The following is a 16021-nucleotide window of genomic DNA, read 5'->3' as shown; positions in this document are numbered from 1 at the left end:
GTCCGTACACACACAGTAGCTCAGCTGGCGAGAATGTTTATCCCGAATGACCTGGGCATGATCAGTTGTAATACCGAACTCGCTTATTTAGAGTTCAGATAATGTGGAATTCTACCCTTGACGGTCCAAACTGTGTGTGAACCTAAACCAAAGGGGAATGCCAGAAACCCGCCGAGTCCTCGCAACTCATTTTTCTTGCAGTGATCAGCAGTGTCCACTACATTACTAGCTACCATGTTGCATGTTCAAGAGCAGAGTCCACTTATAGAAACATAGAAATTAGGTGCAGGAGTAGGCCATTCGGCCCTTCGAGCCTGCACCGCCATTCAATATGATCATGGCTGATCATCCAACTCAGTATCCCGTACCTGCCTTCTCTCCATACCCCCTGATCCCCTTAGCCACAAGGGCCACATCTAACTCCCTCTTAAATATAGCCAATGAACTGGCCTCAACTACCCTCTGTGGCAGAGAGTTCCAGAGATTCACCACTCTCTGTGTGAAAAAAGTTCTTCTCATCTCAGTTTTAAAGGATTTCCCCCTTATCCTTAAGCTGTGACCCCTTGTCCTGGACTTCCCTAACATCGGGAACAATCTTCCTGCATCTAGCCTGTCCAACCCCTTAAGAATTTTGTAAGTTTCTATAAGATCCCCTCTCAATCTCCTAAATTCTAGAGAGTATAAACCAAGTCTATCCAGTCTTTCTTCATAAGACAGTCCTGACATCCCAGGAATCAGTCTGGTGAACCGTCTCTGCACTCCCTCTATGGCAATAATGTGCTTCCTCAGATTTGGAGACCAAAACTGTACGCAATACTCCAGGTGTGGTCTCACCAAGGCCCTGTACAACTGCAGTAGAACCTCCCTGCTCCTATACTCAAATCCTTTTGCAATGAAAGCTAACATACCATTCGCTTTCTTTACTGCCTGCTGCACCTGCATGCCTACCTTCAATGACTGGTGTACCATGACACCCAGGTCTCGCTGCATCTCCCCTTTTCCCAATCGGCCACCATTTAGATAATAGTCTGCTTTCCCGTTTTTGCCACCAAAATGGATAACCTCACATTTATCCACATTATCCTGCATCTGCCAAACATTTGCCCACTCACCCAGCCTATCCAAGTCACCTTGCAGTCTCCTAGCATCCTCCTCACAGCTAACACTGCCACCCAGCTTAGTGTCAGCCGCAAACTTGGAGATATTGCCTTCAATTCCCTCATCCAGATCATTAATATATATTGTAAATAGCTGGGTCCCAGCACTGAGCCTTGCGGTACCCCACTAGTCACTGCCTGCCATTGTGAAAAGGACCCGTTTACTCCTACTCTTTGCTTCCTGTTTGCTAGCCAGTTCTCTATCCACATCAATACTGAACCCCCAATGCCTTGTGCTTTAAGTTTGTGGAGACTAATAATGGACTGAGTAAAGCGTTCAATACCTAGATCACTGTGAAGGACATTCTACGGAGTATCTCTCTCTCCCCCTTTCTCTCTCTCTCTTTCTCCCTCTCTCTCTCTCTCCCCCCTTCCATCCTTTCCTCCTCTTTAGGATTTGGACAAAAGAGATAGAGCGTGGAAACAAGCCCATCGAGTCCACACCGACCAGCGACCACCCTGTACTCTAGCGCTATCCTACACACTAGGGACAATTTACAATTTATAGAAGCCAATTAACCTATAAACCTGCACATCTTTGGAGTGTGGGAGGAAACCAAAGTTCCGGGAGAAACCCCACATGGTCACAGGGGGAACGTGCAAACTCTGTACAGATAGCAGCTGTAGTTGGGATCGAACCAGGGTGTCAGGTGCTGGAAGGCAGCAACGCTACCATTGCGCCACCCTTTGCGCCAATGTACGTTCCCTTTCCCCCACCTCGTCACTTTGTGATAATTTGCTCAGCCCCCCATAACGCAGCCCTTGTCTCTGGATGCGTCTGGTTTATGCTTTGATGAAGAAGAGGAATTGATCTTCACTTCTGGTGTGGAACTTGAGCAAACTCACCAAGGCTCAGGTACTGAGGGAATTGAGAACTATATCAATACTGTGGCTGCAGGCACGTCATTGAGTGGACATTCTGCGGCAAGTGATTTGCCCTCCCCAAAACCTCTTCACAACCTACAGGGCACAAGTAAGCAATGTGAAGGAATCCTCTCCACCTGTCTGGATGAGTGCAGCTCCAATAGAACTCGGAACCGTCCAAGCCTGGGCAGCCTGCTTGACCTGCAACTGATGCATGCTGTCTGAGCATTCATTCTTCACTTTAGTGCTAAACTGTGGCCATTCACAAAATGACAATAGCACATTGGCAAAACTTCTTTGACGTCCCCTCAGAAGCCCTGAACTCCACCAGGTGAATGTTCATGTGCACCTCCTCTAATATCATCTACTGCATCCGGTGTAGCTGATGTGGCTTCCTGTACATTGGTGAGACCAAGTGTAGACTAGGCGACCGTTTTGCCTAACACTGGCGCTACACCTCCCTCAACCGTCTACCCTCACCTTCTCCCCCCCCCCCCCCCCCCCCTCCTCTGTGCCCCACCTGGATTTGCAACTATTTATCCCTCCCCCCCTCCTCCCACCTATATTCCTTCTTCTAGCTTGACAATTCAAACTTATTCCATACTTTTGTCTCACACCGCGTCTTTTCATCTTTGGACTTTGTCCAACCATCTGTCCAACCCCCCCCCCCCCCCCCCCCCCCCCCCCCCCCCCCCCTATCACCTCTATCCTGCTAAGCTTCGTTCTGCCCCTCCTTTCTTCCAGCTTGCTCCCCACCACCCCAAGAATCAGTCTGCAGAAGGGTCCCAACCCTAAATGTGGCCTATCCATATCCTCCAGTGATGTTACTTGACCCCCGTTGTGTTACTTCAGCACTTTGTGTCTTTTATTGCCACTGTACATTATTGCCAGCTTGTTTTGAAATGACTTGGAGGGACCTGATTTAGCTCTGGCACTAAGCACCATGTTTTAGAGTGGTGGAATAGTTACATTCTAATTTCCAGACTGGAGTTTGCTTTGTAGCCAACTTGTGTTTCAAAATAAAACAGGCTCATGCACAGACCCTGACCAATGTCAGAGAATTTACTCTTTATCACTAATCTTTCAAAGCCTTATGAAATTTACATAGAAAGTATCTCTTGCTTTAAATATATTATTTTACTATAACTTATAGAATAACTTACTACATAGAGTGCATTGAAGGTATTCTACTTGTAATCAGATGGCTGGGGCAATTACAACCAAGCTACAAGCTACAAAAGGGTTGGGAGACAAGGAACCCTGTGTAAGAAGGGTTGATTTCTCCCCCCCCCCCCCCTTCTCTCAGTAAGGCAGGTAGTGAGTGAGTGCACACTGCTTCCAGGACGCATGGAACTACACTAATCCTCTCAGGTTTGATGGTCCAAGTATTTCCTCAGGATTGATGGTATGTCCAGTTGGTCAATGGAATGCAGTCTGCCGATGACTTTGAGGTGCTTGCGAATGGCCAGTCTGGTTAGTGACATCAAGGGTCTCGGCTGAGCTGGAAACCAATGACACAGTGGTAAATTGATTATGCATCGAGAGATTACTTACTTGTGTCTATATATTGGCTAGACCAAGCGTAGACTGAGCGATCGTTTCGCCGAACACTTATGCTCAGTCCTCCTTGGCCTGTGTGATCTCCTGGTTGCCAAACATTTTAACTCCCTTTCCCATTCCCACACTGACCTTTCTGTCCTGGGCCTCCTCCACTGTCAGAGTTAGGCCACATGCAAATGGGAGGAACGGCACCTCATATTTCACTTCGACAGCTTACAACCCAGCGGTATGAATGCTAATTTATCTAATTTCAAGTAATTCTTACATTACCCCCCCCCCCCCCCCAAACTCTAATTGTGCTACTAGTTCCGCTGTTCGCACCCATGTGTCTTCATTGTCACATCTTCCCCAGCCAACAATGGGCCATTATGGGCTCCACCTTTCCCTGTTGCCAGTCCTACTTTCTTCTGGCCGTTTCTTACCTCCAGTTCCCTCCCCTTTACCCTCTGAAGATGGGTCCCGACCCGAAACACCGCCCGTCCTTTTTCCCTATAGTTGCTTCCTGACCCGCTGAGTTACTCCAGCACTTTGTGTCTGTCTTCCACATATACCAGCATTTGCAGTTCCTTTCTACATGTGTATACCTATTTGACAGTGACATCACCTACTGTACAGTTCTGCCTTGAGTCACTATGTGAAATCTAAAGCGAATGAATTGAAGCAAACTGTAATGTCGGAGAGAGTGACTCAATGCAGTCTCCGCACTGATCAGGGCAGCACATATTCCATGAAGATTATCCCTCCCAGCTGGCCTGACCATGATAACTCTTCCTCACATGTTTGCAGTCAATTGGTTTACATACACAAGTGGTGTTTTAATGGGCACGGGCATTGTAATCAGAAGAGGGTCACATGATAATTAATTTTCCTTCCTTAACATAAGGTACAGCATTCAATTATTCCATCCTATTTGCTGGACAGTTGGAGTCCATTAAACCCTCTAATCCTGTTCCTCCATTTAAATGGAATTTAATTCAATCCAAACACCTTGATTCCATACAATAGACAATAGGTGCAGGAGTAGGACATTCGGCCCTTCGAGCCAGCACCGCCATTCAATGTGATCATGGCTGATCATCCACAATCAGTGCCCCGTTCCTGCCTTCTCCCCATATCCCTTGCCGTATGAGGCAGAGAATTCCATAGATTCACAATTCTTGGGTTAAAATGTGTTTCCTCGTCTCTGTTCTAAATGGCCTACCCCTTATTCTTAAACTGTGGCCCCTGGTTCTGGACTTCCCCAACATCAGGAACACGTTTCCTGCCTCTAGCGCAGTGGTTCCCAACGTGGGGTGTACGCCCCACAGGGGGGCAATTCGATTTTTAAGGGGGGCAATCGAGCGCGACCGAGGAGGTCTGGGTCCAAATTTTCGATTTTTATGTTTTTGGATTTTCCATCAGGTAAACATATGTAGTTTATGTTTCAGATGTTATTTTGAGTAAATAATTTTTTGGGGGTAAAAAAGGTCTTTATTGTGTAGTTATTACATAATCACCGCGCCATCGCTCTTCATGCACGTCGCACGAAGCGCGCGAGGTCATGGGAGAACCTTATTTATTGAATTGGATTTAGAAATGCGATTCAAAGAGCTTTTGCTAAGTTACCCTTATAATATCTATTTCCTCCGTTTTCTCTCAAGGGAAAGCAAGGGGGGGCATCAGGATTTTAGAGGTGATTAGGTGGGGCATGGCCAAAAAAGGTTGGGAACCACTGCTCTAGCGGGTACAATTCCTTAATAATCTTATATGTTTCAATAACCTTAATAAAAGTTCATTAATCTCTGTTTTTAAATTTTAAAACATTGACCTTTATACATGCCACGATGATGTTTGTTTTTTTGAGGGGGTGCTCTGAATTCTCATAATTCCTAAAAGTTTCTCACAAAACTATTTGTTCTCAGTAAGATCAGAATCCTCCGACCCCCCCCCCCCCCGGCTATCAGAACAAATCCATTCCCACTCTGTGACCAGACCCTGATCACTCCCTTGGAGCTGCTTGTTCTCCACAGACCGAGGTAGCCAGCCTTTCTGTCTAGCTGGGAAATCTACAGGAAACAATTTGACTTTAGACTTTAGAGATACAGTGCAGATACAGCCTCTTCACAAGGGACGCAATCCTGATGGGACTTTTAAGAGTAACGGCAGGATGAACCACAACACTGTTTAAATGGTGTTCACATTCACTGCAGCAGTTCCTGGGAAAGTGGCTCTTACCTGTAGCTCGGACCAGAAGTTCGGCAGCTTTGTTTTGTTGTGTGTTTTTGACCGGAGCTTGGCCAGGCAGGTAAAGGTTTGCCCCAAAGTCTATGAGCAGTTGGATATACTGAGGCCCACAGCCATACCTGAGACACATTTCCAGAACTGTTTTTGGTTGCTTGATCCTTGCCAAAACCCTCTGCTCTGTACAGTTGTAGTTGGGGTCTGCACCGTAGAGGAGCAGTTGCCTGAAGCAGTCGTAGTGCCTGTATACTGAAGCAAGGTAGAGAGGGCCACTACAAGCACAAGCATTGGAAGCCCAGTCTGGCACCTTGGAGCGCACGTTGACTTCAGCTCCGTGCTCCAGCAGAGCTTTCAAGATCCCAATGTCCCCCTCTCGGGCTGCCGTGAGTACAGGCGAGCAGTTGTTGTAGATGCTTCCGTTTGGGTTAGCCCCTGCCCTGAGCAAAGCTATGACGCAATGCAAGTGCCTGCCACTGACGGCCGTGAAGAGAGGGGTCTGAGCCTTAACATCTAGACTGTCCACCTCGGCACCATGCCTCAGGAGCACCTCCAGGCAGCCTAGGTGACCTTTCGAGGCAGCCAAACGGAGGGGAGTACCCGGGACACCCCAGCCACTCCGGTTATTGATCAGACGACCGTAACGCTCCTGAGACAAGAGGTCATCCAAAAGGCTGGCATCGTTTCTGGTCACGGCCTGGTTGATTTGATTTATTTCTGCGTTGTCGTCCTGATTTCTGGGCTGCAGCTTGGAGAAGATCTTACTGACATCCACCAGGCTCATCTTCACTGGGGACATGATCTCCACAGTCGGCAGGGTACTGGGTTCCATGTCAGGCATGCGGGATCACACAGAGCAATTCATGATGTTGCCGGTTACTCCTTGCAGGCTGACCTGGCATTACCAGTGATGCAATGTAGTGGTGATTATGATGTCAAGGTAGGCAGAGTGTTGCATTGTCCCCTTCACTGGTCAGACCATGGATAGTGAGCAAAACCCCCGGAAATAAACCGTCCTGCCAATTTAGAATGGACCTTAATTATGCATTTTGTAAAGCCACGAGTCTGAAGTTATCTCTCTTTATTTTAGTGAAGAGATACAGTGCGGAAACAGCCTCGGCCTACTGAGCCCACACTGACCAACAATCCTCACACACTAACATTATCCTACACTACACACTAGGGACAATTTACAATTGTATCAAAGCTAATTAGCGTACAAACCTGGGAGGATACCGGAGCTCCAGGAGAAAATCCACGCAGGTCACGGGAAGAACGTACAAACCCCGTACAGCACCCGTAGTCAGGATCGAACCCGGATCTCTGGCACTGTAAGGCAGCAACTGCGCTGCCAAGCCAACCTCATGTGTACTATTCTTCGATCGACTTTTGTCAGCTTGCCACTGGCCATAAAGATAAGTGGACAACATTACATTTGACTTTGATTGCACAAGTAAGTAAAGTAAGTTACTATTTAGGTTTAGTTCATAAGTCAGCAGAACAGAAGTTGGCCATTCGGCCCATTGAGTCTACTCTGCCATTCAATCAATGCTGATCTATCTTTCACTCTCAATTCCATTCTCCTGCCAACTCCCCATAACCCTTGACACTCATACTAATCAAAAATGTGCCTTAAAATACCCAATCAAGGCCTCCGCAGCCTTCTGTGGCCGTGAATTCCAGATTCTACAGAGTCACCACCCTCTGACTAAACTCCTCATCTTCTTTCTAATGGTGCGTCCTTTTTACTCTGAGGCTATGCCCTCTGGTCAGAGGACTGAAGACGCAACCCTGAAGTGTCCTTATGATTATAATCAACAAAGAGGTGTGGTTGCAAATTCGTACAGTTTGAGGTCTGCCAATGAGAAACCGAGGATCCAGTAAAGTTGCATAGGGACGAGCAGAGACCCAGTTGATTAAGTTTGATAAGTTTAAAGAGATGACAGGTGACGATAAACTAAAACTGATAAACTAAACATAAACTGATGATGGTGTTCAATGCCGAGCTGTAGTTGATGAAGAACTGCCTGACATTTCTGTTCCAAGTTGCCCAGCGCATTGTGGAGATCCAGTGAGGTCGCAGCTACTGTGGAGATAGTATGAAGGGGATCAACTTGAAACATCGTCCATAAATTCTAAGAGCAGAATTAGGCCATTCGTTCCATCAAGTCTAGCCCGCCATTCAATCGTGGCTGATCCCTCCACAGACACTGACGCTGATCCCTCCTTCTTCAGACACGTCTGAAGAAGGGTTTCGGCCCGAAACGTTGCCTATTTCCTTCGCTCCATAGATGCTGCTGCACCCGCTGAGTTTCTCCAGCTTTTTTGTGTAACCCTCCACAGACACTGCTGAGTTCCAACTGCAGTTTGTTTTTTAACACAAGGATTAGTGAAGCCAGGGTCAGAGGATTTAACCAGGGAAAGGACAGAGCACCGTAACGGAGATCAGGTTCTGATGGACCAGGAGTCAGCTGTTTGGAAGGGCAGCAGACTGGGACTCTGAGTGGGATGGGGGCAGGAATGGACTGAGAAGTAGGAGACTGGAGTTAAAGGACAGGGGGTTGGAATGCAGTGGACGTTTCAGGAGGTTGGAGTCGTGGAAATGGGACAAACAAGGATATGACTAAACATCGACGAGTCTTGTGTTGCAAAGGACGCTCTGTGGCGATGTTTTGAATAAATGCAGGCCAGTTTTTCTTTTGCAACGCACATTTACCACGGGCTGCTGCTGCTGCTGCAGATGTTTGGCCCAGGACACAGTAACCTGCAGTCCTCTCCCTCACTCTGTGCGCTAGATCCGGACAAGTAACACCGGCCGGCAGATCCCCTGTGGCCACGGGCTCTGGTCTCATCCGCGCCGGGATTGCAGCTCCTCGGCTCCTCGAGTATCTTTGCTCTGCGGGCTGTTGGTGTTTTTCTCATTGGCCGCCTGGGGAAGGCGGTCCCGGACGCGCTCTGCTCTGCTCTCTGGGGCGGGGACGCGCAGCGGACGCGGACATGGCGGCGGCGTGGAGCCGAGCCCTAGGCCTCATCCACAGCGCCGGGCGCCAGGTGACCGAGCAAGCGGGGCTTGGGCCGCGGGGCCGCGGGGCCGGGGCAGGGGTGGAGGACGGGGCTTCTGTGCTGATCCCGGGCCGCCACTGATACACACTTCCACCCCCCGACCCCCTGACCTTCAACCAGATCTCCTCACCCCCCAACCAGATCTCCTCACCCCCCCCCCCCCCCCAACCAGATCTCCTCACCCCCCCCCCCAACCAGATCTCCTCACCCCCCAACCAGATCCCCTCACCCCCCCCCAACCAGATCTCCCCCCCCCCCCCAACCAGATCTCCTCCCCCCCCCCCCCCAACCAGATCTCATCACCCCCAACCACGATCCCCTCACCCCCCCAACCAGATCTCCTCACCCCCCCCCCCAACCAGATCTCCTCACCCCCCTCCCCAACCAGATTGTGCTCACCCTTTCCCCAACCACGATCTGGGGACCCCAACCAGATCCCCTCACCTCCCAACCCGATCTCATCTCTTCCTGACCCACCAGATCTCCTCACCTCCCAACCAGATCTCCTCACCTCCCAACCAGCACTGAGGGGTGTGCTGTTTCTTTTCATTGGCCACGTGGGGAAACCGACCAGGGTCCCCTCTCCTCCAACCCAGTCTCATCCAACCAGAGTCTGCTCGAACCCCTCACCTCCCAACCAGACTTTCCTTGCCTCCTAATCTCTTACCCAAGGTCTCCTCGCACCCTGACCAACAGAGAATCTCCCTCACTCCTCACGCAGAGTCTCCTCCACCCCTCACCTCCTAACCAATCTCTCCTTGCTTCTTGACTCACCTAATGTCTCCTCACCCCCAGGCTTCCTACCTAGGGCCACCCATCCTCTGATGTACCACGCACCAAGGGTCTCCGTGGTCCTTGGTCTGCTAACCAAGGTCTCTTTGCACCCTGACCTCCTGCCCAGGGTCTCCTTGCCACCTAATCTCCCACCCAGGTTTCCCTTCCTCCCAGCCTCCGGATATCCCACAGTCCCCTGACCTTCCGCGCTGGGTTTGTTCCTCCTATCCAGTGCTGGTTTTCATCTCTTTCTCCTCACCCTCCCAACCTCTGAAGCTTGCTGACGTTGGATGTGTTGGCCCTCCCCAGGTATGGACACCCAACCTCCGTACAGCCCGTACACAAGTCCGAGAATTTGGGAGCCCAATGGAATGGATTTGCAGGGCCGCAGCCTTCTCGGTTGGCTCATCTTTTTATTTAAATATTGGAGTAAGTGGGACCCGTTGTGTCCCTGTCAAGCGGGTACCTGGTCCCCCAACGCAACCCATTCCCCCATCGCAATATTCCACCACTCACCCATAGCCCCCATGGGAGGCCTGGTTCCCCCATTGCAACCCGTTCAGTTACATAAGATTTCACCACTCCTCTGCCTCCCCCAGTACTGGACTTAAAAAAATTCCAACTGCACTTCCCCTGCCTCCCCCAACACTTCCAATTCCACTGAAGAATGGTTTTGGCCTGAAACGTTGCCTATTTCCTTCACTCCATAGATGCTGCTGCACCCGCTGAGTTTCTCCAGCTTTTTTGTGTACTTCCAATTCCACTTCCCCTGGCCCCTCCCCTCCTGTGCTGGCAGGAACAGGAGTAAATGTATGGTAGCAACATTGTTGCAAATGTCAGGGGACTGAGATTCCATTCAGATGAAAATTTGGTGGCAGCACAGAGTGTTCCTGGATTGCAACTTTATATGGAAGTTTGTTGTAAGGTGGAGCTGCAATGATTTAGCAGTAAAAATATATTTTTAAGTTGGCTTTAAATATCAATAACTTTGATATAACATTAAATCTGAAGGAAATTTGATAAGGGCGACGACGGGAAAAAGCTGAGTACAGTTCTACATAAATTTTAGCGCTCCAGTGTACCGTTTTGGCGTAGATACCATCATAGACACACTCGTAGAAACAAAAGACGAGACTTTTAATAGTATGTAGATATTGCCAGACGGATACATTTTTGACTTGCAAACTGTCAGGGTTTTGAACAGTACTCAGTAACAGAATGCCATAGCCTGGGGTAGTTTTTCTTCCTTGGAGTTTACCAACCGCTCCACTCTTTCCTCACCGACCTGTAGTTTTTTTTTCAAGTGCACATACATCTTAAGCATGACATATTTGTTTGAAAATCACAGGCAAGCTTGTGCAGTGGAGTCTTCCATCTCTGAAGCGAATGCATTAGAATTTGGATTAAAGCTTATTTTCCTATTGTTGTAGCACATGTGGCAGAATAATTTTCAGTTACTTAATGCTAATATTTCTTCCTTTGTAGTTGTTGGCATTGATTCCCGGAGGAAACACGGGACCGGTTCGGAATTACTATGTGGATTGGCGAATGCTGAGGGATGTGAAAAGGAGGAAGATGGCTTTTGACTTTGCAGATGAGAGGCGGCGACTCAATGCAATTCGGAAAAACACTATCTTACCAAAGGAACTGCAGGTCTGATCAAACACAGATAGTGGGGTATAGTGAAATGTGTATTACATATCAAGGGACTGTTAACTGTTTTGCTGAGTTTCTGTTTTGATTTTCTGGCTGGAGTTTGGAGAAGCGGTGAATCAAGTTGGATCGAAATAATGCTTTAATAATGCACCTAACAATCCCAGGTCAAAATGGCAGTCACTTCAGAGATCCTGTAGCATAGAAGCAGGCCTTTTTTTCCCACCACACATCCATTAGACCTATTTGATCATTACACGTCTGATGCAGGAAGCAAGGTTGACTTTGATTGCCCATCCTGATTTACTCTGCGAGGGTGGTGTGTGATGCTCTTTGTATCAGAGCTCCTTCTACACTGCTGTTAGAAGTTCCAAGATTCTTGAGCAGCGAGATTGAGGAAAGATGAATGCGTGTCTCTTGTGGGTTGTGTGGATCCATGAGTTTGTTCCTCAGAGATTTAGCTCTTTGGCCCACAGAGTGCACATATTAGCAATGGTACAAAATTTTGAGATTTTTAAAATCAAGTCTGCAATTTATCCCATCAGATAAAGCATAAAAAGAAGTTTAATTTGACATATAATTCATATCTTCAGTATTAAAAATGTTACGGCTTTAGAAGATGATTTTTAATTTACTCTAACAATTAAAATTATCCAGCACTAATTTTAATAAACTTAATAAAACGGCAGTCGGAGCGATTTTTCTTTAGCAACTAAACAGCCTAACAGAGATCGATTTAAATAGGCTGCAGAAAAATCGCATTTTAAACCCGCCCCCCTCTCAAAGGCGCCAAAGTCGCGCACACGGGCAGTGGCAGAACTGCAGCACCGCTGAAGGTAAGTTTTGTAACATACCTACACATATCAGTCACCCATTCACACGTTCGATGTTGTCTTGTTCACGGTAGCAAAGATGGCATAGGTCAGGACACGTTGGAAAATGAAAATTCACTGTTCAGATCTGTATTGTGAAGCCAAATTTGAATAGTTTTTATAAAGTTGTTTATGAGCTGTATAAAAATAGAACCATTGCTGCCCATGTGTGTGGTTGGAGTTAATGCACTAATTAGCAAGCAGACTTAAAACTCATGATTTTATTTCCATGTTCTTTAAAATCCCTTTTTTCGTCATTGTTCTGGCACATGCAGAAATGCTTTGTAGGCAGGCCATAGCTGAGCTATTACCTCAGTGGTATTTTCCCTACATGCCCCATAATCCCTTGATTTTCTTCACATCAGTATCAATTCCCTGCACATGATCACCTTGGAACAAAACCTCAAAAGTAGCCGAAAGGGTTAGAAGGAGGCCGAGAAACAGTCCATTCCACTGCGTTTCAGTTATGTGGACAGCGAATCCTGGCCTTTAATATGTGGCCTTGTACCTAACCTCCAAGTTACATCTTCAATTGTCTATTGGCTGTATGCAGGTAGCCTGACCTACAATGGAAGCTGCTCTATTCGGCTGACAGCATTTATACACCATAACAATTGAAGAGATCTACCATTTGTCTTTTGTTTAACTGCAGATCAGAATCAGAAGAGGTCAGTATTTATCGAATGAAGTCACATGATGCATCATTAACTCTTGTACTGAAAAATCTGAAATGAGAAAATATTGAAGGCAAAATGAGATGTCAGTAAAAAATATTTCCATCGTTGAACTGATTCAAGCTGTTTCTTATGGTGGAGGATTCCACAACAAAACAACATGAGCTTAAAATTAGGTCTTGGCCCTTCAGGTTTAAAGTCAGGAAGGGGCCTTCTTTTGTAGAAATAAATGGGTCATTTTGAGTAGAGCTGCCAACTCTCATGCATTGAACGTGAGACTCACGCATTTCGCCCATTTCTCACGCTGATCACAGAATTTCTCACGCCCTGTCGTGAGAAATTCTGTGATCAACGAGAATTTCAAAACTAATATCAACTGCATGGGCCGCGGGTGTTGGAGAGCCGGGGCGGAGGGAGGGAGGGATGGAAGCAGAAGCAGCAGCGGGGGCTGATGCAGACGGAGAGCCGGGGCTGGCGAGTGTTTGCCGGCTTGCGAGTCGCTCACTGCAGCTCCGGCCATGGAGCAGCCTCAGTGCAAGAGTCCCGTGCCGTCGGAAGCGTTGCACCGCTGCCGTAAGAGTCTCTGTGCCGGCATGGACCAGGCTGTAGCTCGGTGCATCCTGGAGGACAACCAGTGGCTGCTGAAATTAGGTACCACCACCCTACATCTCTCTTCCTGAGGAGGGATCTACTTGCAGTAGATGAAGTTCATGGAAGGTTCAGCAGATCGATCTCTGTAAAGAAGGTGGCTTTTCACATGAGGAGCGCTTCAACAGACTTACCTTATACGTTCTAATTTTTACAACAACAACTTGCTTTTAAGTAGCAGGTTTGCATAAAACCTGCCAAGATATTTCACAGGAGCGTTACCTAGCAAAAGGTTGTCACAGTTTGACACATTGACGCAAGATATTACAGCACGTGATCAAAAGCTTAGCTGAGGTAGAGGTAGGAGGTAAAGGAGAATCTTAAAGGGGAAATGGAAACAGGCTCAGGCCCAAGAGCTCTGGGAATAGGACATCGAGGCTAATGGGATGAAGGAATTATGGAAACGGGGCCCCATCAGCCCACCAAGTCCATGCTGAATATTGATCACCCATTCATACTAGTTCTATGTTATTCCACTTTCTATGCACTCCCTACATGCTAGGGGCAATTTACAGTGGGCAGTTACCCTACGCACCCACACATCTTTAGTAGGAAACCATAGCACTCGGAGGAGCCTCATATGGTGACAGGAAGAATGTGCAAACTCTACACAGACCGCACCCGAGGTCAGGATTGAACCTGGGTCTCTGATGTCGTGAGGCAGCGGCTCTTCCTGCTACGCCACTGTGTCGCTATTGCAGAAAAAGGCCAGAGACCAGTAGAAGGAAGATCAGGAGGATTGTAGGCTGGGGATAGTTTGGTCGTACAGGGAGAGATGACATTCCAGCACGAATATTTTGCACTGAATCCAGGCCAGTGGTATGACCTTGCTGTAGGTTGCTGTGAGGGTCAGTGATTCTGTGCACTTTACTCAATCTGGTGGTGTGTTCCCACAGGAGGTTGCCGACCAGGAGATTGCAGCTCTGCCAAGGGACAGCTGTCCCGTCCGGATCCATAATCGCTGCGTCCTCACCTCGCGTCCGCGAGGGGTCAAGCGCAGATGGCGCCTCAGCCGGATCATGTTCCGTCACCTCGCTGACCACAACCAGATGTCCGGGATCCAGCGCGCCATGTGGTAGATGCCACTGGGTTGGCAGGGTTTGGCTCGAGCAGCCTGCCCGTGGGACCCCAGCAATGGGCACCTGATCACTGGAGCCACCGTAACTGCACTGACTGTTTCTGGAGCTGGAGAGTGGGCTGCGACCTGAATTACTGCCATAACATGCAGCAGCAAGTGCATCTCAAGAATACTTCCCAGGCTCTAGTGTTTGGAGTTTCATATTGTTATAAAATATGTTGTTTTAAAAAATGCCTTTCTTGATGGAATATGAGCAATGCCTTTCTTACTCCAAACCTTCTCCCTTGAAGTGAAAAGGACAAGAACGGGGGCAGTGCTTCGAAGACTGATCGTAAATAGCCTCTTCCTTTCCTGAAACACCAGTGTAGTAAACTTTTTCACTGAGGGGGAAAACAGTGATGTTCTAATGTTTCTCTTTTACCTCTGCCCAACTTATGAAAAACACGGTGTGAGTTTTATTTGGGTTTAATTTGTCCGGTTTTGAAGTGTTCCTGCTCTGTACACCAGACTCTGGAGTCATTCCTTGTCAGAATCTCATGTTTTTTTATGCATCAGTACTTAGAAAAAAGTGTATGCAACTGGATTTAAGACCCCACATTATTTAAATGATTAAAAGATGACTAAACTCTATGTTGGAACTATGAGTAAATGATATTATTTTCATAGAAAACTATCAAGTTGTGCTGTGGGGGGAACAATACCATTTTAACTATAACACCCTTTGCACTTGAAGAGATAAATTTGCTATGGTCCTTATCATGCTGTATTTGCCATATTGCTGCATGAACACTAAAAATCTCCCTTGAACATCCACGTTTTATTGTGCCCACCTATCTTTCCCTGCTGCTCTTTGACCAGTGTACAGGTAAGTATTCTGTAATGCTCATATAGAGATAGGACTTACATTCTTCTTATCGAGTCCACACACAAGATTAGAAGTTGTTCAGCCAGAGCTGAACACACTTCTCGGCATCTGCATACAATGGTGTCTGTCTTGCGCTTCTTGTGCGTAGTGGTGGTAAGATTGGTGGAAAGAGGGCCACGACATGAATGCTCTTTCCTTGACCCCATAACATACATTAATGGAACTCAAATAAAGCTTGGTCTAAGAACACTGGTAATCTGCTTGCTTTTATAATTTGATTACTTTCTTTTAAAGTCTGTTCACCACCTCTTCCCCACCTCTTCCCCAGTTTATCTCTGTCAGCTTTTATTGCAGACGGATGATTGGCCAACCTCGGAACGTTGCTTGTTTTCCTGTTTCTCTGATTGCTGGTCATATCTATTATTCCCACTGAAGGCACGGAATGATGTTTGTTTTCCCTGGTGACTCACTGCACTTGATACCCTCTCGGACCATATAATATATTAGTGGTGTGGAGTTTTGCCTCCGTTCTGTTCATAGTACAGGTGGGTGATTTCAGTACAGCCCCTCTTCTTCTTGCGTATGGCATGCACAGT

The 16021-nt window shown here is 47.5% G+C and overlaps 2 protein-coding genes across 4 annotated transcripts; one reads left to right on the top strand and one right to left on the bottom strand.

Annotated features, from left to right (window-relative positions):
* Nucleotides 1-2732: 2732 nt before the first annotated feature.
* LOC129701060 (ankyrin repeat and SOCS box protein 12-like) lies at nucleotides 2733-8646 on the bottom strand. Its single transcript, XM_055642009.1, has 2 exons — nucleotides 5796-8646; nucleotides 2733-3522 (listed from the first exon to the last, which is right to left on the bottom strand). Exons 1-2 carry the CDS (start codon nucleotides 6637-6639, stop codon nucleotides 3389-3391), a joined length of 978 nt encoding a protein of 325 aa, XP_055497984.1. The 5' UTR covers nucleotides 6640-8646; the 3' UTR covers nucleotides 2733-3388.
* Nucleotides 8647-8690: 44 nt separating this feature from the next.
* mrps14 (mitochondrial ribosomal protein S14) lies at nucleotides 8691-15190 on the top strand. 3 transcript variants are annotated; one of them, XM_055642013.1, is made up of 3 exons: nucleotides 8691-8849; nucleotides 11121-11288; nucleotides 14379-15190. In XM_055642013.1, the coding sequence occupies exons 1-3, from the start codon at nucleotides 8796-8798 to the stop codon at nucleotides 14559-14561; spliced, it is 405 nt and encodes a 134-aa protein (XP_055497988.1). In that variant the 5' UTR covers nucleotides 8691-8795; the 3' UTR covers nucleotides 14562-15190. The 3 variants fall into 3 exon arrangements, with proteins under 3 accessions (XP_055497988.1, XP_055497989.1, XP_055497987.1); XM_055642014.1 differs by lacking the exon at nucleotides 8691-8849 and adding an exon at nucleotides 9987-10034; XM_055642012.1 differs by lacking the exon at nucleotides 8691-8849 and adding an exon at nucleotides 9987-10064.
* The last annotated feature ends 831 nt before the right edge of the window (nucleotides 15191-16021 follow it).

Source organism: Leucoraja erinacea, chromosome 10, assembly GCF_028641065.1.
Source record: "Leucoraja erinacea ecotype New England chromosome 10, Leri_hhj_1, whole genome shotgun sequence".
Taxonomy (NCBI): Eukaryota; Metazoa; Chordata; class Chondrichthyes; order Rajiformes; family Rajidae; genus Leucoraja; species Leucoraja erinaceus.
This window is presented reverse-complemented; position numbering and strand designations above follow the sequence as displayed.

Bases quoted from the DNA above. Each gene is read 5' to 3' on its own strand.
- mrps14 (XM_055642012.1), top strand. From the start codon at position 10,002: ATGGAATGGATTTGCAGGGCCGCAGCCTTCTCGGTTGGCTCATCTTTT. The intron at 10,065-11,120 runs GTAAGTGGGACC...CTTCCTTTGTAG, and splicing joins CTTTTTATTTAAATATTGGA to TTGTTGGCATTGATTCCCGG. The intron at 11,289-14,378 runs GTCTGATCAAAC...GTGTTCCCACAG, and splicing joins TCTTACCAAAGGAACTGCAG to GAGGTTGCCGACCAGGAGAT.
- LOC129701060 (XM_055642009.1), bottom strand. From the start codon at position 6,639: ATGCCTGACATGGAACCCAGTACCCTGCCGACTGTGGAGATCATGTCC. The intron at 3,523-5,795 runs GTAAGAGCCACT...ATTGGTTTCCAG, and splicing joins ACTTCTGGTCCGAGCTACAG to CTCAGCCGAGACCCTTGATG.